The sequence below is a fragment of the Oryctolagus cuniculus genome, chromosome 12, assembly GCF_051225735.1.
Source record: "Oryctolagus cuniculus isolate XC-2025 breed Fujian yellow rabbit chromosome 12, ASM5122573v1, whole genome shotgun sequence".
NCBI classification, from domain to species: domain Eukaryota; kingdom Metazoa; phylum Chordata; class Mammalia; order Lagomorpha; family Leporidae; genus Oryctolagus; species Oryctolagus cuniculus.
Genome location: NC_142878.1, coordinates 117,538,073 through 117,561,749, shown reverse-complemented (window position 1 = coordinate 117,561,749; position 23,677 = coordinate 117,538,073). Strand labels below are relative to the sequence as shown.

The window sequence follows — 23,677 nt, the reverse complement described above, 5'->3', positions numbered from 1 at the left end:
AATAAGTACTTCATACTGATTTTGTGAAAATCTTATGCCACTTGGATAACAAGTAACTTCATTGCCTTTACATGAGTATGCCAGGAGAAACAGTTACATGTGATTCAGTGACATGATTGCTTTTTTCTCATTTCAGTGGGCATGAAAAGGGATGACCTGATTAGGATCAACCAGGAAAGTCAGGACAACAATCTGAATCAGGATTTTATGAAAAATAAGAAGACATCAGCTCTCAAGAGAGTTGAATTAAGAAAAACACTTAGTTTAAATTCAAGCCATATTCCAACACTGATTATTCAAAAGGGAATCTATTCAGGATTGAAGCCTGAGGAATGCAATAAATGTCACACTGTGTATCCCCCCAGTGGGCCTGATCAACTACAGGGTGAAGAGAAATTTGATAACACTAAGATACCTGGAAAACCTCTCCAGTTCTGTGAGCCTCTTGGTCAGCATGACAAGATTCACATCATGAAGCAGCCATTTGGACCCACTGGACAAGCAAAAGTCTTCACAAGAAAGATGTTCTGTAAATCTGAGAGGGTTCATATGGCAGAAAACTGTAATAAATCAACTGTCACTTTTGGAAAAGCAACTCAAATAGAAAAGGCTATCTATGGAAATTCTAGCCTCAGTATGCATCAACAAACTCACACAAGAAAGAAATTTTATAAGTACATTATGTATGTTGAACCTGTCATTCACCAGTCACATCTTACAATAAACCAGAGACTAAATACAAGGGAAAAACTTTACACATGTAAACCTTGTGGAAAATCACTCAGTTTTAATTCACCTTCTGAATGTAATGACTGTGAAAAAGCCTTTGGACAAAAGTCAGTCCTCAGGAAACGCCAACAAATTCACACAGGGGAGAAACCTCATGAATGTAGTGATTGTGGAAAAGCCTTTGGACGAAAGTCAAGCCTCATAAACCATCAGCGAATTCACACAGGAGAGAAACTTTATAAATGCCTTCATTGTGGAAAAGGCTTTCTATGGAAGTCAGACCTCATCAAACACCAGAGAATGCACACAGGGGAGAAACCTCATGAATGTAATGACTGTGGAAAAGCCTTTGGACGAAAGTCACACCTCATTGTGCACCAACAGATTCACACAGGGGAGAAACCTCATAAATGTAATGACTGTGGAAAAGCCTTTGGACGAAAGTCATGCCTCAAAATACACCAGCGAATTCACACAGGGGAGAAACCTCATGAATGTAATGACTGTGGAAAAGCCTTTGGACGAAAGGCAGACCTCATCATACACCAGCGAATTCACACAGGGGAGAAACCTTATAAATGTAATGACTGTGGAAAAGCCTTTGGACAAAAGTCAGTCCTCATCCTACACCAGCGAATTCACACAGGGGAGAAACCTTATAAATGTAATGACTGTGGAAAAGCCTTTGGACAAAAGTCAGACCTCATCGTGCACCAGCAAAATCACACAGGGGAGAAACCTCATAAATGTAATGACTGTGGAAAAGCCTTTGGACGAAAGTTATGCCTCAAAATACACCAGCGAATTCACACAGGGCAGAAACCTCATGAATGTAATGACTGTGGAAAAGCCTTTGGACAAAAGTCACACCTCATTGTGCACCAACGGATTCACACAGGGGAGAAACCTCATAAATGTAATGACTGTGGAAAAGCCTTTGGACAAAAGTCAGACCTCAAAATACACCAGCGAATTCACACAGGGGAGAAACCTCATGAATGTAATGACTGTGGAAAAGCCTTTGGACAAAAGTCAAGCCTCATAGTGCACCAGAGAATTCACACAGGGGAGAAACCTCATAAATGTAATGACTGTGGAAAAGCCTTTGGACGAAAGTCAGATCTCAGGAAACATCAGCAAATTCACACAGGGGAGAAACCTCATAAATGTAATGACTGTGGAAAAGCCTTTGGACGAAAGTCAGACCTCAGGAAACATCAGCAAATTCACACAGGGCAGAAACCTCATAAATGTAATGACTGTGGAAAAGCCTTTGGACGAAAGTCAAACCTCATCGTACACCAGCGAATTCACACAGGGGAGAAACCTCATGAATGTAATAACTGGAAAAGCCTTTGGACGAAAGTCACAGCTCATCGTACACCAGAGAATTCACACAGGGGAGAAACCTCATAAATGTAATGATTGTGGAAAAGCCTTTGGCCATAAGTTAGGCCTCATGATACATCAGCGAAATCACATAGGGCAGAAACCTCATGAATGTAATGACTGCGGAAAAGCCTTTGTATGGAAATCACACCTCATATCACACTGGAGAATTCACACAGGGGAGAAACCCCATGAATGTAATGACCAAGGGAAAGCCTCTGGATAAAAGTCAATCCTTTGGAAACATCAGAGAATTCCCACAGGGAAGAAGCCTCATGAATGCAATGATTTTGGAAAAGCCTTTGGACAAAAGACAAACCTCATATCACAGCAGAGAATTCACACAGGGTAGAAAACTCATGATCGTAATAACTGTGAAAAGCATTTAGCCATAAGTCAACCTTCATCATGCATCAGAGAATTCACACAGGGCAGAAACCTTATGAATGTAATGACTGGAAAAGCCTTTGGACAAAAGTCAAACCTCATAATGCACCAGAGAATACACACAGTGTTGAAACTTCATGAGTGTAATGACTGCAGAAAAACTTGATTTTAAGTTCCAACTCCAAATGCATCAGAGGATTCACACAGGGAAATAACCTTATAAATGTAATGACTGTGGAAAAGCCTTTTTCTATAAGTTATACCTCATATCAAAACAATTCACACAGGGCAGAAACCTTATGAATCTAATGAGTGTGGAAAAGCCTTTATAAATCATATGTTATATGGGAATCATATGTTATACAGGAAAGTATACAGTCAAACCAAACACAAGACCAGGAGATTAGAAATCTAAAAAAGATTGTTGGGAATCTACAGGATACTATATAAAAAAAAAATAAGACCAACATTCTGGTTCTAGGAGTTCCTGCAGGCATGGTGAGAGAGAAAGGATTAGAAGGCATTTTTAGTGAAATACTAGCAGAAAACTTCCTGGGTTTGGAAAAAGAAAGAGACATCCAAGTACAGGAAGCACACAGAACTTTGAATAGACATGGTCAGAAAACATCCTTGCCATGACACATTGTAATCAAACTGCCACAGTGAAACAAAAAGACAAGATTCTAAAACGCGTAAGAGAGAAACATCAGATTACTCTCAGAGGATCTCCAATTAGACTCACAGCAGACTTCTCATCAGAAACCCTGCAGACTAAGAGAAAATGGCAAAATCTAGTCCAAGTCTGAAGAGAATAAAGCTGTCATCCCAGATTATTATACGCTGCAAAGCTCTCATTTGTGAATGAAGGTGAAATAAAGACCTTTCATAACAAACAGAAATTGAAAGAATTTGCCACCACTTGTCCAGACCAGCAAGATTTCTTCTTTTTTATTTTTTTTCCACTGTGGCAGATTTTATCTTTGTACTATGACTGTAGATAAGTGGACTTTCTGCTTTCTCTGAATCTCTGGAGGCTAGTAGTGGATGTGGCCAGAGAGCTCTGTTCAGTCTCCAGGGTTAAGGGTGTGCCTCAGGTGACACACCCAATTTTGGCATGTCTTATTTCTCCTTTTTTTGATCAGAAGGGAAGCATCTTCTGCTCAGTTGGGCTCTTCTCCTCAATGGAGACCAGTGCCTGAGTACTAGCCCCAGTGGGTATAATATTTGTCTGCTCTGTCCAAAGAACCACACAAAGGATCTGTGTAGTCCTCAGTATAAGTTCAGATTCTCCAGAAATGTCTCTCATCCCCTTGGGCTAGATGGTGAAAGTGACATCTTAAGTTTTAACATATATATATATATATATATATATATATATATATATGATTAAGGTTAAAAGTGACTGTATTTGATTGCATTAAGTTTTAAGTTGGTCATATAGAAGGCACCAATTGTTAAAGTGATCATATCGATAGAATTAACAGAATTAAAGAGAAGTAAATGCTTCAACATGGGAAGCAGTCCATACAGCAGACTCATAGAATGGCAATTGCTCTAAGTAACACTCAATGACCTCAGAGTCCTCCCTAAAGGCATTCTGGTCTGGCTAAAAAGCCCACAAGAGCATTTCAGGCATGGAAAGTTAGGACACTTATGCAAAAAGGTGTGCCTACATGGAGAGTCTCCCTGGGTGAGAGTCCTGTGGAAAGAAGTGGTCATCAAAGAAGGATGTACTCTCTTCAAAGGGAGAACTTTCACTTTGCTTACAGCCTTCTCTAAATATTGATGGAGCTTGTGGATTCAGAAGGCTTCCATAGCCTAGACAGCTCATGTCAAGAGCCTTGGGTGATCACTGACAGCACACAAAAAAGTGTGAATTCTTTTTTTTATTTTTTTATTTTTTTTTACTTTTATTTGATGAATATAAATTTCCAAAGTACGATTTATGGATTACAATGGCTTCCCCCACATACCGTCCCTCCCACCCACTACCCTCCCCTTTCCCACTCCCTCTCCCCTTCCATTCACATCAAGATTCATTTTCGATTATCTTAATATACAGAAGATCAGCTTAGTATACATTAAGTAAGGATTTCAACAGTTTGATCTCACACAGAAACATAAAGTGAGAAATAATAGATGATTTTTTTTAAATGATGATGAAATCAGATCAGACCTATTGTCATGTTTAATCCCAGTGAGAGTCAAATTGGGAGTTGATAATTTCTTTCTTTCTTTTTTTTTTTTTCCCAGAGGATCAGTTTAGTATGTATTAAGTAAAGATTTCAACAGTTTGCACCCCCATAGAAACACAAAGTGAAATATATTGTTTGAGTACTCGTTATAGCATTAAATCTCAATACACAGCACATCAAGGACAGAGATCCTACATGAGGAGTAAGTGCACAGTGACTCCTGTTGTTGACTTTACCAATTGACACTCCTGTCTATGGCATCAGTAGTCTCCCTATGCTCCGGCCCTGAGTTTCCAAGGCTATGGAAGCCCTCTGAGTTCTCTGATTCTTATCTTGTTTAGACAAGGTCATAGTCAAAGTGGAGGTTCTCTCCTCCCTTCAGAGAAAGGCACCTCCTTCTTTGAAGACCTGTTCTTTCCACTGGGATCTCACTCGCAGAGATCTTTTGCCAGAGTGTCTTGGCTTTCCATGCCTGAAATACTCTCATGGGCTTTTCAGCCAGATCTGAATGCCTTTAGGGCTGATTCTGAGGCCAGAGTGCTATTTAGGACATCTGCCATTCTATGAGTCTGCTGAGTATCTCACTTCCCATGTTGGATCACTCTCTCCTTTATTTATTCCATCGGTTAGTGTTAGCAGGTACTAGACTTATTTATATGCTCCCTTTGACTCTTAGTCCTTTCATTATGATCAATTGTGAACTGAAATTGATCACTTGGACTAGTGAGATGGCATTGGTACATGCCACCTTGATGGCATTGAATTGGAATCCCCTGGTATGTTTTTAACTCTACCATTTGGGGCAAGTCAGCTTGAGCCTGTCCCAAATTATACATCTCTTCCCTCTCTTATTCCCACTCTTATATTTAACAGTGATCACATTTCAGTTAAATTTCAACACTTAAGACTGTGTATTAATTACAGAGGTAGTTAGCAGGCAAATGATATACCCACAGGAGCCAGAGATTGGAAGCTCTTTCCCAAGGACCACACAGGGAATCTGTTCTGCCCTCAGAGTGGGCTCAAAGTCTCCTTCAGTCTCCCATTGGGTTGCCAAAGTTACGGAATTGTAGCGTCTCTGGAGAGTACTCACATGAATTCTTTGAGTTCTCTCCCCCACCATCTCTTTTTTCACAGTCTCAGTTCAGTAGTACCACAAATTTACTAGGTCCTAATCTCCTGTTAATTCCCCCCACCCAGAGTCAGGTTTTTCTGCTAGGCTCAGGGCCGGTGCAGATCTGAGGTCACTCTGCTTATGACGTATGTCCAAGATGGCGCCTGCTCTTTGTCTTGCTCACCTTTGAGAGGTGAGCAGAGAGAGAGAAACCCGTGTCCGTACCAGTCACTTCTTTTCTCTCTCTCTCTCTTCTAGTTAGCCTGGTGAACTTTTCCCCCTGGGGGTTCATTCCCTCTAGTCTCCTTTTTCCGCTTGCCTGCCGGTGTCTCAGGCTATTGAGGTTCGGCTCACCTCACGTTCCAGCACTGGTGTGTTGAGTCTGCTGCTGGTGTCCCGAACTGTGGGCTCCCATGCTCTCCACACAGGTCCACTGTGAATCATGCATTCCGGAAAAGTTTCTTCTGCTGTTTCTTCCCCTACTCTTCCTTGAACCTGCAGTATCTCCACTTTTATTAAACTGTCTCTCCCCAGACTATCAGTGTGCTCCCTTCCTATTCCGCCATCTTGCCACCTCCCACCATATTCACATTTTAAAGTATCAATTTTGCTAACATACGTATATTTTGTCACAGTAAATTTATAAAATATGTTTCAAGATTTCTACTGCCTCCACATGCAAACAAAGGTATATAGAATAAACACAGCCTTCTCTACCAGATCACTTAAAGCACTGTAAAAACATATTGTAATTGATTAATTTTTAAAAGAAAACTTCTTAGAATTCCACATTCCTCAATTATCACCAACTTTTCTATTGCTTTTCTTAGTAAAAATGTTTTAAGTTCTCTGAACTTATCCATATCACTCAATTCTATAGCAACCATCTATTGAAATGGTTCCTTAACAAATTCAATTATCAGCCACCTGTAAATCATTCAAGGTCATTGATATAGTGAAATATTTTCTTGCTATGACCCAGGGAAGATACAATCCTGTTTTTATTTCCAGAAAAAGTTATCACTGCTAACATTTTTGCAAAAGAAAATGAAGGATTTAGTTTACTTTTTTTATCCTGATCACATAAACAATTTTCATCATTCATTTGTAGCAGACCCCTGCATTAAAATCAATTAACTGAGTATTTCATTTAAAAACAATGGAGAAAAGCAATTAGCCTACTAATATAGACTGCATCTGTTGGTGAACTAAAGGTAGATATTTTGCGCCTCTGGACACATTTTTGAGGTACGCTTGATAGGATTTGTTTACAGACAAGAGAGGAGTTGTGAAAGAGATTAATCAAGAATTGCACTGTGGGCCAGTGCTGTGGCTCACTAGGCTAATCCTCCACCTGCAGCACTGGCACCCCAGATTCTAGTCCCAGTTGGGGCACTGGATTCTGTCCTGGTTGCTCCTCTTCCAGTCCAGCTCTCTGCTATGTCCAGGGAGTGCAGTGGAGGATGGCCCAAGTGCTTGGGCCCTGCATCTGCATGGGAGACCAGGAGGAAGCACCTGGCTCCTGGCTTCAGATCAGTGCAGCGCACCAGCCATAGGCCATTTGGGGGGGTGAACTAATGGAAGGAAGACCTTTATCTTTGTCTCTCTCTCTCTCACTTTCAATAACTGTCTCTCTCACTGTCTACTCTGCCTGGCAAAAAAATAAATAAGTAAATAATTGCACTGTGGATCTCAGCACAGCAACTGCAGAAGCTGCCATTAACTCAAGTAGGGAAGACTACCTAAATGACAGGTATGAGAAAGAATAACATTAGTAATATTTTGGACCTTTTGGGATTTAAATACACAATGGATAATCAAAGAGAAATCTCAAGTAGGCAGTGTGATATACCAATCTGAAATTAAGGAGGGGTTCCTGGGCTGGAGATACAAATTTGGAAACCATTAGTGCAAACAAGGATGTAAAAGTCATTAGAAAGAATATCAAAGATTGAGCTCTACAGCACTTCTGTTTAAAAAGGAGATGAGAAAAAATCAAAAGAAACAGGCTATTATGGATACACTAGAAAAGCAATAGGAAAACTAGGTGAGTGATAGTTTTAATGCTTATTTCAGAATATTTATGAGTGATATGACCAGCATTTTCCATTTTTGATTTTTGAATGATAGCATTCTAGCTGGGGTAAGGTGACACCACACTGTAATTTGTATTTGCATTTCCCTGATGGCAGTCATCCTGGAGTTTTTTCATCTGTCTGTTGGCCTTTTTTTTAAAGATGCATTTATTTATTTCAAAGTCAGAGTTACACACGGGGGGGGGGGCTTCTACCCAATGGTTCACTCCCCAAATGGCTGCAATGGCCAGAGCTGAGCCAGTCCGGAGCCAGGAGCCAGGAGCTTCTGGGTCTCCCACGTGGGTGCAGGGGCCCAAGGACTTGGGCCATCTTCTACTGCTTTCCTGGGCCATAGCAGAGAGCCAGATCAGAAGTGGAGCAGCTGGGACTTGAACCAGCACCCATATGGAATACTGGTATTGCAGGCGGTGGCTTTACCTGCTATGCCACAGTGCTGGCCCCATGTTGGCCCTTTTTATTTCATCCTTTGAAAAATGCTTGTTCCTGCCCTTGCACATTTTTAACTGGATTATTTTGTTGTTATTGAGTTTCTGGAACTCCTTATATATTCTTGATATTAATCCTTTATTGGATGCATAGTTTTCAAATATTTTCTCTCATTGTTTTCATTACCTCTTCACTTTGTTAATTATTTTCTTTTTTTGTGAAACAATTTCTTAGATTGATGTAACCACATTAGTCTATTGGTATTTTTTTTATTACTCTTGCTTCTGCTATCTTATTCAAAAATTCATTGCTTAGGCCAATAGCCTTTCCCCTATGTTGTTCATCAGTAATGTGATGGTTTCAGGTATTAGGTTTAGATCCTTGATCCATTGTGAGTTGATTCTTGTATAGGGAGTAAGATATAGGCTTGATTTTGAACTACAGCAGTGGAAATCCAACTTTCCAAACATCATTTATAGAAGAGACAGAATTCATTTCTAAAATATTTATTTATTTATTTATTTACAAGACAGAGATACTGGTAGGGGGGGAGAGGAAGAGAGACAGAGAAAGAGTTTTACAGTCTGCTGGTTCTCTCCCCAAATTGCTGCAATGATCAGGGCTGGGCCAGGTCAAATTCAAGAGCACAGAACTCCTTCTGGGTCTCTCACATGGGTGCAGGGACCCAAGGTGCATTAGAACAAAGGTGGATTGGAAATGGAGCACCTGAGGCTTGAACCAGCACCCATATGGGATGCAGAAACTACAGGTGGAAGCTTGACATTCTATGCCCCAGAGCCAGCCCAGAAGCAACAGAATTTTACCAAACTTTGAAGGAAGAACTGATCCCCATTCTTAAATTATTCAAAACAATTGTAAGGGATTAGCCTAGTGAGCCACGGCCCTGGCTGTTAAATTTTCATAATATGAAAATCATTGGTGTTCATTATTTTCTTTGCTTGAGTTCAGATCCAAAACTTGAAGAAAGAAACTATTATGGCAAATTAGGCACAGTTTTTATGCTTGAGAGATTTCAGTATGTTGTGTATATTCAAACTGCTACAGCTTCATGCCTCCTGCTTCTGAAGCAGTGTATGCTGAGCACTTGAGAGAGACTGGTATGCATTTGCTTGTGTATTTTAATATAAATATGTAACTTCCTTTACACTCTATGTTGCTAACTCATAGTTCACATGTGTTGTTATCCTATTAATAATGGGCCTTGTAAGCTTTGAACCATTTGCAAATAATAAATATGTACTGCTGCATATTAGTAATATTTACTTTTCTTATATTTACTTCTCTTTTATAAAGACCATTTTACATTCTTATGTAATATTTGATGCATACAAAAGAATATAATCAATATGCTGAGATACAAAACACAACAAACTAGCACTCCAAATCATTTAAGATTGGCACTGTATTTGTTTTTAGCAAGTGCTTGTTCTTTTATTATATATGTATATAATAAAATAAATATTACATATTAATATAATGAATATTTAATAACATAAAATCGTATAAATATGATAAAATATATTACATATATATATATATATAACCTTGTACATTTGGGAAAAAAATTCCTTAATGACATCTGATTTCCTGTTTATTCTACTTTGCTGAGCTGGCATGGCAAGGGATCTCAGCTATTATTCATTCCTCCCATTACTGGCACTTGTGAAGAGCATTGTGGTTATAAAATGAAAGCAGCATTCCCAATTCCTACCTGAAAACATAAAATGTTGCAAAAAAGGAATCTTTCCTGTAATGGAAACTAATCTGGGAGACATCTGTTGAAAAGGAATGAAAAGCACAAGTGAGCTCCACCTCTTACTGAATTGGGCAGGTTTTGCTACTGAGTTCCTCAGTTTCCATGAACTTACAGTATCAGCAGCAAACAAATGATAACATCAGTCACAACACACATTTTATATTATATGAATTTATGGTGGAAAGAAATTCCTACAAATATTTTTGTAAAAATATTGTGCTTGCTACCAAAATTAAGCATCTAAAAATGAAACCATCTAAACCTTGAATTATGTATTTAAAATAAATACTCAGGTGAATTTTTACAAACAGCATTTCAGTTACTCTGGGTAAATACAGTAAATCTCTATAATTCCATAGCATCTGGTTTCAGAGTCAACACAAAGTCAGAAAATTAAGCTGCCATGTACACAATAGCGAATCCATTCAAGGAACCAGCACTGCTTGCTATGAGGCAAGTGGTGGGAGCAGGCCAGGAGTGGGGTCAGGGAGGCATCAGCACCCTGTCCTGCAGCATAGACTTTGGCACCTGGGGAAATCTGGCAGAGCCTGGCAAGATGAGGCACCCCCAGCCTCCAGGACCTGCTGGGAAGCTGAGATACCTTGGCCAGCCCCAGAGTCCTCGGGTCTAATCTCAGAGCTGGACCCCATTGCTGATCTTGGTGCCTTCAGTTCCAGCATCTAAGGCAGCCCACAAGGTGACCAATGGTCCAGGTGACTTCCTGTGTCCCCATGCCAACCCACTTCCCAAAGCCAATGCACCACAAGAAGATACAAAGATAAAGTTGTTTTAAAATGGGCAGTTTTGAGAACACGTGCAAAGTCACAGCACCATTAAATCACAAACCGATTTAGGTTTGCACACTGTTTCTCAGTCCTCCCCTTCCTCCCTGCTCCCATGACTGCATATTTTGCTGCTACTCTGATGGGGAAAAATGCAAAATGCGTTTTCTCTTTTGTGGTTTGAAGAGTTGTCTAGAGCTGGACTTGGGATCAAATCCAAGGTTTTCTTTTTCTGTGGAGTGTTGTAGCCATTACATCTACATGCTTGACTGTGAGCATCACTTTTCCAGGCCTCCCTGAGAGGGTGCAGTTTATTTTCACAAGTACTACTCAGATATTATCTTTCATCATAGAGCACAGCCACTGTTGGCATTCAGCTCATTTTTTTATTTGTAGACAATAAAATTCATTTGATCTGCCTTCTATATTGGATTTTTCCACTTAATATGTTTCAAATGATACATTTTCAGCATTTTGTCTGTTTTCCTCCTGTTACAAAGTTTACACTAGGACTGGAGGACCAATCCGTGGCAGTTACTCATAAAGCCTCTATTAGACTTCAATAACTGACTGAGGCTTTCTGAAATTTTTTTGCCAAGTTGCAGTTTTTTCTCATCCTAAGCCACAAGCCTTCCCATATGTATCACCACAGTGACACCTAGAAGTTTAACAACAATTTGCTTGAAAATGTGGTGTTTTCAGAATTGGTGACTAATGATGGCACCATTCAAACACAAATGGGCTTGGGCTCACTTTCTGTTTCTCTGACCATTTCAGTTACTCAAGTGTATATAAACCCTGACAGCTCATGTGAATGTAAATTCTGCCATTTAGGGTTAGAAGTTAAGTGTAGGGCTAGGTATAGGATGAGTGAGTGTTAGGGTTAGTATTAGGACTAGGATGAGAGCTAGGATTGGTGTTAAGGTTTAGATTGAGTGCTATTATTAAGGCTATTGTTAGGGTTGGGGTTAGGGTAAGATTTAGAGCTAGGTTTATGTTTAGTGTTGGTGGTGTTAGTATTAGGCTTATGGCAAGAGTTGGGGCTAGTTGTAGGATTAGGGTTCTGTTAAGTTTAGGCTTAGGTCTAGGGTTAGATTAAAAGCCATGGTTAGGGTTATGGTTAGGGCTAGGCTTAGGGTTAGGGCTACACAAAGAGTTATGTTTAGCTTTTGGGTGAGAATAAGGATTAGGTCCAGGACTAGGGTTATATTTAGGATTCGATTTGTGATTAGAGTTATAGATAGGGTTAAGGCTATTGTTAGGCCTAGAGATAGAGCTAGGATTAGGGATAAATTTAGGAGTAGGGCTAGGGATAAAGTTAGAGCTGTGGTTTTATATACATTTTATATATATAATATAATATATAATATATTTTTTATATATGGTTATAAATATTTATTGTTATAAATATGGTTATATATCTATAATATATAGAGAGAGCTGTGGTTATATATAATATACAGTTATAGTTGAAGTTAGGGTCATCATCACTAGGATGAGGCTTAGTCTTTGTGTTAGCATGATGGTTAGTTTAAGGCTGGTGTTAGATATAGCATTGAAGTTAGCATCAGGTCTATGGTCAAGTTCACACTGAATGCTAGTTTGTTTTAGGGTTAGGCCTAAGCAGAAAGATAGGATTAGTGTTGGGGTGAGATTTAAAATTAGTTTAAGATTAAGGTTAGATTTAGTTCTATGGTAAATTTTAGAGTTAGAGCCAGAGTTAGGACTATGGTTAGAGCTAGTGTGATAGTTAAAGTTAGGACTATGGATAGGTTTTAGGCCAGGGTTAGTGTTAGGGTTAAGGCAGAGTTAGGTTTAAATTTTGGTATTACTGTTAGGGTTAGAGTTGGGGCTCAGATTAGGATTAAGGCTAATGCTTGTGTTATTAAGGCTAAAGTTAGGGAAAGGATTAGTGCTAGTGTTAGAGTTTAGATTGGGGTAAAGCACCATGTTGGGATACAATTAGGATTTTGGCTAAGTATAGAGTTAAGGTAAGGTTATGGTTAAGATGAGGGCCAAATTTAGGGTTAATGCTTTGTCTAGCGATAGACGTAGTATTAGGCTTCAGAATGGGTTTAGATGTAGGATTAGGTTTAGGGTTAGGGTAAGGACTAAGGCTAGGGCTAGGGCCAGGGTAAGGATTAGGGCTTGGACTAATGTTATAATTTGGTTTATTTTTATAAAATAAAAAGCAATAAAGACATAGTAATCTGAATAGCAATCATATTAAAAACAACTTCCTCCTAATACATCTCATGCTGATTCTGAAACTGAGGTGAAACACTGGAATTTAGGTGGACCTACAGAACATGGACACAGGGACAGACCATATCATCCCAAACTGGCTACTGCCCCAAAATAGGTGTTCAATTCCAAGTTTTTAAAGGACATTTTAAAACTAACCAATGGCAGAGATATCTAGGTTAACATATCCCAACTATAACTAAACTAAGGAGAGAATTACTTGGTTACTTCCCAAGAATCTTTAGTTGATCTTTCTTAGTATTTGCTCTTCATTATGGTAGTTCAGTTATTTCCTTATGAACTATAACATTTGTTGAACCAGATAAACTAGAAAAGATAATATAAGGGCAGTTAAGAAAGGTTTGCAGAAAATGGAGCTAAAAGTTGTGTATTTTGTGAAATTTTTTTAATCTATGTAGTTTTCTCAAAATAAACATTTCCATGAACTTTTTGAAGCATCCTCATCCATCTTAAGATACTCTTCCAGAAAGATATATCAGCTCCACTGACTCATGTTGCATATCCACATGAGTGGAGATGCAATCTGTAGGTTGTATCATCTTGATGTTTCTGTATGCCTTATACCACACAAAGAAGAGCCCTGTCTGTCTCTGACAAGATAATATTAATCTAATTCTCCAAGCAGGTACCCAGAATATCACAAAGGTCAGAAAGAAAGCCTCATTCAGTGTTACTGTGTTCACAGAGGATGGCATTTATTCCTTGGGAAGTAGCATCCAGACCATCATGATGGGACATCCCACCCCTGAGGTACAGGTCTGCTTCCACACCCTGCAGGACGCTGCTCCCAGAACCAGCACACAGGGCCACAGCTTTGACTCATGATGCTAAGGTCCCTCCTACCCCAAGAGCTAATTGAATATGAGTTAGTTTGAGGTGTCTTTTGATTCGCTCAATCATGGTTGCCAAGGCAACAGATTCATCCAGGGTGCATGATCAACCCATTCCAGTATGTAGAGCAAGGGCTTCTCTGCAGTGACAGAATTTCAGATCTCTGGTAAAGTTATCTGTTTTGAGAGAGCTGAGCCACCACCTGCATCAAAGGCTTCTCAGTACAATTCAGGCAGATCCTTATTTGTCTCCTCACCAATCCTAGCAGAAAAAGAAGTGACAGGAACACCTTCAACTTCTCTCACTGCAGACACAACTTTGTCCATATCTTGGGTATGGTTAATGTTGAATTGTACTCAGTGGTTCCCTCTATAGGAAAGCCATGAGCTTTGGAAGGATATATATGCCTGGATGTGCAGGCTCCAAGTCCTTTGGAAAACCACTTTTTCAATCCCTGGGGTGCAGCATCATAGGCTGTGTGAAGAGAGTAGATGCCAACTCTGTTCTCCAAAGCCCGGAACACCAGGCGCCCCTTTCAGGATGTCCAGGTAATACACTTTATGTGTAGGAAAATAGGTGGAAGGTAGGAAAAGATGAGATCTGCCTTCTTATGCAGAGCCTCCCCCATCACCTGCTCAGTCAAGTCATTGGTCAGGAAGAGTGTATTTATAGTTTGTGGTGGGCTTGTTCCACCAGCAATCCAACATTGTCCCAACTCTCAGCAGAAGACAGTGATGCAAAGTCCTTCAAGGAGGAAACGAGAGTCTTCAGATCCATGAAGGAACGGGAAGAATTGAAGTTCAGAGAAAGGACAAACCAGACTGTCATGGGGACCAGGCGTAAGCAAGATGACAACATACAGCAATTTTTGGGCAAAACTCAATTTGAGTCCAGGTACATCTCCATAGCCTTTAATCTGTCTTTTTACATTGGATTTTGTTTTCTAAACATCGCTTTTCAAGTTGTTGTATATTTGGATTGCAGAACAATTTGTAAGATGAATTTTTTTAACGTGCATTGCTAAAATGTTCTGAGTGAAGCTAATTGTCAACTTTATTAAGGAGGATTGCTTTCTGTCCACCTAGTGTAAAAATAAAATCAAGCAATGAAAAAATGAGATTACAAATTTAAAGACAAAGAAAGATCTGAAATTAGACCTGATAGAAAATGAGGAGTCCAACAAAAATCCCATTATGTTGATTTAAGTCATGGCTGGCTTGTACTAATACCATATACAAATAAAAAAGAATGAAAGCTGCAGGTTTCATTTGAGATTCATCAAGTGTGAGGTATTATTTGAACAGCTACAAAGAAGCATTCAAGATGGAGAAGGAACTATAGTCTAAAGGTCATGGAAGACGTTCAGACTGGAAAGAGAAGTGTCTGATTACAGATGGCAAAATCAGTCAAGCAGAATCAGAGATTGGGATCAATGGGGGAATACCTAGATGGGTAATGTTAAGGAGAATGCAGATGGTTTCAGGAGGAAAATACAAGAAACCATCAGTGGAGTTCTGATAGAAACAGAGAGGAATTACCAGGGGGAAATCATATATAGTACTTTCAAATATGCCAAAGAAAAACATTTAAATGGGCGTTATGCATTTAGTGTAGTGGTTATGATGCCAATTTTTTTTTTGACAGACAGTTAGACAGTGAGAGAGACACAGAGAGAAAGGTCTTCCTCCCATTGGTTCACCCCCAAATGGCCACTACTGCCATTGTGCTGCACCAATCTGAAGCCAGGAGCCAGGTGCTTCCTCCTGGTCTCCCATGCAGGTGCAGGGGCCCAAGCACTTGGGCATCCTCCACTGCCTTCCTGGGCCACAGCAGAGAGCTGGACTGGAAGAAGAGCAACCGGGACAGAACCAGCACACCAACCAGGACTAGAACCCACAGTACTGGCACCGCAGGCTGAGGATTAGCCTAGTGAGCCACAGCACCGGCCTATGATGCCTATTAAGATACCCTAGTTCTACTTTAGAGTGCCTGGATGTGACTTCCAGAATCAATTAATTAGGCTTCTATCATTACCTCTGAGAGACTGGGACTACATTTCTGGCTCTTGTATTCCGTCTTGGCCCAGGTCTGGCTGCTGTGGGTGTTGAGGAATGAATTAATGCAAAAAAGTGTTCTCTCTACCTATATGTCTCATTCTTCCTAGCTCCCTTTCTCTTGAAGATAAAACTATTTTTTAGACATGACAAAAGATTCAATTAATGCAATGATTAGAGAATAGCCTTTGGCTCTGACTATAATTTATGTTACTGGTAAGTGTTTCAGGGTTTCAATTAAGACTAATTTCAGTAGGTTAAAATTCAACTGTATAGTAGAATGATTTGCCTGAAAATATAACATTAAAAAGTGTCTGTGCAACCTACATTAATAGACTGAGAAAAATGCATGGACAATTATTTAAGGCCACACAATAGATTTTGTCCTCCACATACTCCTGGTCTTATCTATATATAAGTACAGGCTCCAAAAGGCTATCAAAGATCATACTGTTTTAGCAATTCCAAAATAAGCTAAATAACCTGTTTATGCTTTTTTTTAATTTGACAGGTAGAGTTAGACAGTGAGGGAAAGAGAGAGAGGTCTTCCTTCTGTTGTTTCAGCCCCCAAATGGCAGCTACAGATGGCACTGTGCTGATCTGAAGCCAGGAGCCACGTGCTTCCTCCTGGTCTCCCATGCAGGTGCAGGGGCCCAAGCACTTGGGCCATCCTCCACTGCCTTCCTGGGCCACAGCAGAAAGCCGGACTGGAAGAAGAGAAACCAGGACTAGAACCCATATGGGTTCCAGTGCCCACATGGGATACTGGCACCGCAGGTGGAGGATTAACCAATTAAGACATGGTGCTGGCCCCTGTTTATATTTTAACACTAGGTAATTCTTGGCTCTGCAGCATATTGAATGTTTATTTCCAGCCTTGAACTAAAACACTATGCACAACATCATCTTTATGACTCATAAAGGTTCTGTTTCAGAATACATCTCATAGGTATTTAGCAAATTTCCTCTTAATTTTTAAATTGAAATGTAACAAATATATCTTTTTGCTATAGCATCAGAAAGACAAGAGACTATCTAAAGCCATACAACCCTGAACCTCCCACCCCCAATCTCATCTGATCTTGGAAACTAAGTTGGGTCAGGCCTGGTTAGTACATGGGTGGGAGAAAGACAAGATATTAATTTGCTCTCAGCTTACATGGCTCTATTTTCTTATAACCATGCCAACTTTATCTTGTTCATGTGCATTCTCTAATGATGAATGTTGTGTTTGCCGTTCCATTTTAAGTAACAAATTTTCATAAAGGTCCTAAAGCACAATGTAAAATGAGCTGAGAAATGATGAAGTAGCAAGTTACTGAGATATATTAATTTCTCTGGTCTTAGAAACATGTAGACATGTAGAAGTCAATAGAACTATATCTGGAAGAGAAAGTGAAAGAAGGTGGTAGTTGTGGGGAGCAACTCGGACTAGACTAAGTTACTGGAATTAAGACTTATTCTATGCATCTGCTCTCCCACAATATGGCGCTGGGAGAGGAGGAAACAGCTTCTACACAGCTGCCTCTCACCAACTTGACAAGCTGCAGGAGCTGCTCCTGATTGGAGGAGAGAAGTGTGCTCTGCATGTGGGTAGCAGAGTTGGGATTGGTGGAAGAGGACTATAAAGGAGGAGAGAGACAACATGCACCAGGAACACCTGAGAAACATCTGAGCAGCCCCCGAGAGAGCCGGCCGGTGGTGTGCCGCTCCCCCACGGAAGTGGGGAAAGTGGCAGGGGGAGCCGCCCTTCCACGGAGGTGGAAGGATGGCAGCCCACCCGGGAAGAACCAGCAGCAAACTCGGGAAGGGCTGAGCAGACAAAAGAACAGCGCAGGGTCTAGTGTCGTTCCTCCGCGAAGAGGGGGAGCGACAGTAGTGAGAGAACTGGTCAGGATTGTACCTACATTTCACTGTGCAAAACTAGATTATGATAGAAATGTATACAGAATAACAGATATATAAGCTGGAAGAACAAAAACAATAAACCTCCCTATGCAAGAATAGTGTTTTACCCATGATTACAGGCTGGAAAGAATTCTTGAAAGGGCATACACAATTTATTAATTAGCAAAGATTAAACACAACTTAGTTTCATGAAGACATTCATTTGCTACTGATTTTGTAAAAAATGTAAGTTAGTAAATGTGGTGGAATGAGAAGGCCATGCCAAGGTGGCCACTGGCAAGCGAGTGTCAGTTACTCAGGAATGGCTTTGAAACCCACTTGGCAATGGAGCCTGCCTGGCAACAGGCTGTGATTGGTTGGGGCATAGGTTACCCCTTGACCAGATTGGCTGGTCTTGGCTATATAAGATGTTATTCCAACTGTAATAAACGAGTTTGCGGGCTGCTCGCCTCAAGCCTGCTTTCACCTGACTCCTGGGGTCTATGTGGTGACTCCGCACCTCTTGCCCCCACCATGCTGCTCCTCTCAGAAATGAATCCACTGCAACATTGTTGAGAAATCAACAGCAACAAGTAAAGATAATATAATTTTAAGAATTATTACCCAAATTAATTACAGAATTGCAAAGAAAGATCATGTGTCACTAACAACTGAACAATGGAAAATAATTCAATGATATTAACTATGTTCCTCTTAATACAGGGATACCCTGGGGATGCCATGTTAGCATTTTTCAATAGAGTATCTCCAGATTTTATGTAGCTAAAACTCCATAAAAAGCATGCATGTTGGAGGATTCAAAGAAGGTGGAATAGGGAAGGGCATATACTAGTGGTAACTAGTTTCAAAAAATGTTGGAAGTACATTATTGGGGAAGAGTTAGAGAAAACTGCGGTGGAAATTCTACAGGAGAGAAACACCACGGATCAGTGTGGAAGATGCAGACATGCAACATGAACACAGACACAACATGATGCCAGCAGCCAAGAGGAGGAGAAAGCACCAGCAGCCAAGAGTGAGGTGAGATCAGACTGCAGCAACCCATACCACTGGTGATGTAGACAGAGGGAGATGTTGACATGAGCCTGGCCTGGAGCTCTGAGGGGAAAGTGTACCCACTGACCCAGTAAAAAACTAGGGGGGACATGTTTCTCTCACTACATTCACTAAACAATGGTGCCCAATAACCAGTTGAGAGAAGGTGGGCACCATTTTGGACAGAAACAGAAGATGCAGAAGCTCTTGTGCACGTGCCCAGTACCTGGCTGAGACAAGATGCCATCTACTACCAGTACCAGTGGCAGCAGCTTGAATGCATGCAACTTGCAACTGATGGGGAGAAGGAAGCATTTGGTTGGTGGCTATTGTGCATGTGTGTGATCTAGATTCTAACAGAAGGAAAACTCCATGTTTCCCACTGACTTTGAGTCTGGCTGGCAAATTGACTAGAGTCTGTGCACTCACATATTACTGAGGTCCCCCCAATCTCTCAACATGTCACAGGCTCCAATGCTCAAACTGTCAAGGCTCTTGGAATGTCTCTGCCTCTCTGTGAATGAGACAGTCTAGCAAGGTGGATCAAATCCTCTGCACCCATTGACAATGGGAGCCCTGTGTGCTCAGACTGTGGAAACCCTGTGACTGCATAAGAAGGCACAGGATATAGCTGGTTCTCTGGGCAACCAATGTGAGCTGCTCTACAGGCTCTTATCAAAAGAGAAAATTTTAAAAACCACAGGCAAGTGAAAAATGCTCAATATCACTAGTCACCAGGGAAGTACAAATCACAATCACAATGAGGTTTGACCTCACCCCTGTCAGAGTGGCTCTCAAACAGAAATCAACAATCAACACATGCTGGCCAGGATGTGGGGAAAAGGCATCTTAATCCACTATTGGTGGGAAAATAAACTAGCACAGCTGTTGTGGTAGATGTATGGAGACACCTCAGAAACTTGAAAGTAGATATAGCATATGACTCAGCAATCTCAATCCTGGGAATTAATCTAAGTGAAATGAAATAGGCACATGAGGGGCCAGCACTGTGGTGCAGTAGGTTAATGCCCTGGCCTGAAGTGCCGGCATCCCATATGAGCACCAGTTCTAGTCTTGCCTGCTCCTCTTCCAATCCAGCTCTCTGCTATGGCCTGGGATAGCAGTGGAAGATGGCCCAAGTCCTTGGGCCCCTGCACCACATGGGAGACCTGGCAGAAGCACCTGGCTCCTGGCTTCAGATCAGTGCAGCTCTGGCCATTGCGGTCATCTGGGGAGTGAACCAGTGGATGGAATACCTCTCTCTCTATCCCTACCTCTCTCTGTAACTCTGTATTTCAAATAAATTAATTAAATATTAAAAAAAAAGAAATAGGCATATGAAAGAGCTATCTGTATCCTCATGTTCATTGTAGCTCAATTAACAATAGCTAAGATATGGATTCCACCTAGACTTTTATCAACTGATGACTGGATAAAAACATTGTGTGTATATATATATATATATATATAAAAAATAAATAACTACTCAGCTATAAAATATAACAAAATCCTTTGTTTTGCAACAAAAATGAATCCAATTGAAAACCATTAAATTTAGTGAAATAAGCCAATCCCAAAAAGACAAACACCTTATGTTCTCCTTGATCTGTGGTAACTAATAGAGCAGCAAAAAATGGAATGTATAGGAGTGAAATTGGCATTCTGAGAGTTTATGATTGTTTACAGCCCTTGTCTCTACTGCTGAACAACAGTGCTGTACTCTTTACTTAGTATAGGGTGAATCTTAAGAGTAAAAAGTCCACTGAAAGTAGATCAGTGTAGAAAGTAAGAGAAGTAGGGCTGGAGTCCACTGAAAGTAGATCAGTGTAGAAAGTAAGAGAAGTAGGACTGGCACTGTGGTGTAGTATGGAGAACTGTGCCCAATTTCAGTCCCAGAGGCTCCACTTCCAATCCAGCTCCCTGCTAATGTGTCCGGAAAATATCAGATCACTCAGGGGCTTGGGCCCCTGCAACCACATGGGAAAGTTGGAAGAAGCTCCTGGCTCCTGGCTTTGGACCAGCCCATCTCCATCCATCGCAGCCATGTGGGGAGTAAACCAGTGGAAGAAAGATCTCTCTCTGTCTCTTCCTTCCTTTGTCTTTGTAACTTTGCCTTTCAAATAAAAAAAAAATGAATGGATCTTTAAGGAAAAAATCAGACAGGGAATTAGAGAGAAAGGATGAGAGGGGATGTGTGGGTGGGAGAGAGGATAGGGTGGGAAGTATCACTATGTTCCTAAATCTGTATATATGAAATACATGAAATCTGTTTACCTTAAATTAAAAAAAAATAAAAACTGACATTTAATTTCAATAGCTGTAAAATAGAATAACTACAATAAAAAGTTCTACTTGTAGGCCTAATAAATTGGAATAGTAATAAAAATGTAATATAATTTTAAAAAAGGTCTGACTTTAACATGTATCATCCCAGATGATGCATTGAAAACCTAATATCTGGGACTGGTGCTGTGGCACTGTGGGCTGAGCCTCTGCCTGTGGTGCCAGCATCCCATATGGTTACCAGTTCACGTCCTGGCTGATCCTCTTCCAATCCAGCTCTCTGCCACTTGTGAAAGCAGTGGAGAATGACCCAAGTGCTTTGACCCCTACATTAATGTGAGAGACCTGGAGGAAACTCCTAGCTCCTAGGTTCAGATTGGGCAAGCTCCAGCCATTGTCACCATTTGAGGAGTGAACCATCAAATGGAAGACCCTTCCCTCTGTCTCTCCCTCTGTCTGTAGCTCTACCTCTCAAATAAACAAAATCTTAAAAAAAAAAAAAAGTCCCCAAGACAATAGTTTCAACCCTCAGGAATAGATTGACAGCAATTTTGAAAGGGCCTTGAGGTGATAAGTTTTATCTCTTACACTCTCTCTCACCATGTAATGACTTCTGCCAAGTTAAGTTACCAGGAATATGGCCCTCTCCTGATGGGGCCTCTTGATCATGGACTTCTCATATGGACTGTAAGATACACTTTTTCTTTATACATACACATTGTACACTGGTTTTGTAACAACACAAAATAGACTAAGACTAAAAATAGATCAATACATATTTTCTCATCTTTAGGAAAGAGAGAAGGAAAATGGAGAGCCAGCGTGTGGCTTAGCAGGTTAAACTGCTGCCTGGAGTGCTGGCATCCTATTTGGGCACTGATTCTAGTCCTGGCTTGCTTTACTTCTGATAACTCCTTATTAACATGCCTGGAAAAGCAACAAAAGATGCCCTAAGTACTTGAGAGTGTGTACTCATGTGGAGAATTGGATGAAGATCCTGACTTCTGGCTTCAGCTTGACCCAGCCCTGGACATAGCAGCCATTGGTGAGTGAACCAATGGATGGAATATTCTCTCTCTCTCTCTCTCCCTCTGTCTCTCTCTATTTTTCCCTCTCTCTCTCTCTCCTTGTCTCTTCCCCTCTCTCTGTAATACTGCCTATTAAATAAATAAATCTTTAAAGCAAAACAGAACACTAGCTTCTGGAGGATATCATGTTAATTTAAAAAAAAGAGAAGGAAAATGCACAGAACATTAGAAAGGCATGAGACTATTAAGTTTTTATTTTAAAAAATTTTTAAAGATTTATTTATTTGAAAGTCAGAGTTACAGAGAGAAAGAAGGAGCAGCAGCAGAGAGAGAGGGGTCTTCTACCTGCTGGTTCACTCCCCATCTGGCTGCAACAGCTGGAGCTGCACTGATTTGAAGCCAGGAGCCAGGAGCTTCTTCCAGGTTTCCCAAGCAGGTGCAGGAGCTCAAGGACTTGGGCCATCTTCTACTGCTTTCCTAGGCCATAGAGAGAGCTGAATTGGAAGTGGAGCAGCTGGGACTTGAACCGGTGCCCATATGGATGCCAGCTCTGCCAGCAATAGTCTTACCAGTTGTGCCACAGTACCAGCCCCATTTTTTTTAATTTAGTTCATGTCTGTTCTCTAATGAGAATAGGGAAGGATTTAAAAAAATTTTTTTTATTTGAAAGGCAGATTTACAGAGAGGCAGAAAGAGAGGGAGAGGGAGAGGGAGGGAGGGAGAGAGAGAGAGAGAGAGCGAGTGAGAGAGATTGTCTATCCACTTGTTCACTGCCCAAATGGCTATGAACAGCCAGAGCTGAGACAATCTGAAGCCAGGATCCAGAGCTTCTCCTGGGCCTCCCATGTGATTGCAGGGTCTCAAGGACTAGGGCCATCTTCCACTGCCTTCCCAGGCCATAGCAGAAAGCTGAGTGGGAAGTGAAACAGGCAGGACTTGAACCAGCATCTATAGGGGATTCCAGCACTGCAGGCAGTGGCTTTACCCACTAAGCCACAGTGCCAGGCCCATGAGATTATTTAGCAACCAACATAAGAAGCATACTTCAAAAAGTTTGCAGAAAGTTGAATTAAAAATAAGAGAAGACTGAAAATAAGCTGAAGAATAAGTAATCACTTTACTGGAGAAAAATTAATTTTATTGGATCTTGGAAATATATAGATGTCCTTATGATCATAACTGGAAGAGAAGATGAATGGAGAGAGTTGTGGTATGCTTTTGTACACTATTAACTATCTGTTTTAATTGAGTGGTTGCAGTAGCTCTGATTGGATCTGGCTCTGGTTGAAGATCTCAACTTGGTGGCTGTTTTAATTAGACTAGGCGCTATAGGAGGTTCCCAGCACTCTTGGTGAAACGGCGCACCTACCCAACCCCA

General features: G+C 40.7%; 1 protein-coding gene and 1 pseudogene across 6 annotated transcripts in view; one reads left to right on the top strand and one right to left on the bottom strand.

Annotated features, from left to right (window-relative positions):
- LOC149123269 (uncharacterized) overlaps positions 1-9,604 on the top strand; it is a 63,392-nt gene extending 53,788 nt beyond the window's left edge. For all 5 annotated transcript variants that reach the window (XM_089309588.1, XM_089309590.1, XM_089309589.1 and 2 more), the window contains one exon: positions 137-9,604. In XM_089309588.1, coding sequence (XP_089165714.1) covers positions 137-2,145 — 2,009 coding nt within the window. In that variant the 3' untranslated portion in view covers positions 2,146-9,604. The remainder of the gene's footprint in view (positions 1-136) is intronic.
- LOC149123268 (NIF3-like protein 1) lies at positions 4,386-22,981 on the bottom strand (annotated as a pseudogene). The gene is made up of 2 exons (XR_016217714.1): positions 14,126-22,981; positions 4,386-13,985 (listed from the first exon to the last, which is right to left on the bottom strand). The product of XR_016217714.1 is annotated as an NIF3-like protein 1 (transcript).
- Between the last annotated feature and the right edge of the window lie 696 nt (positions 22,982-23,677).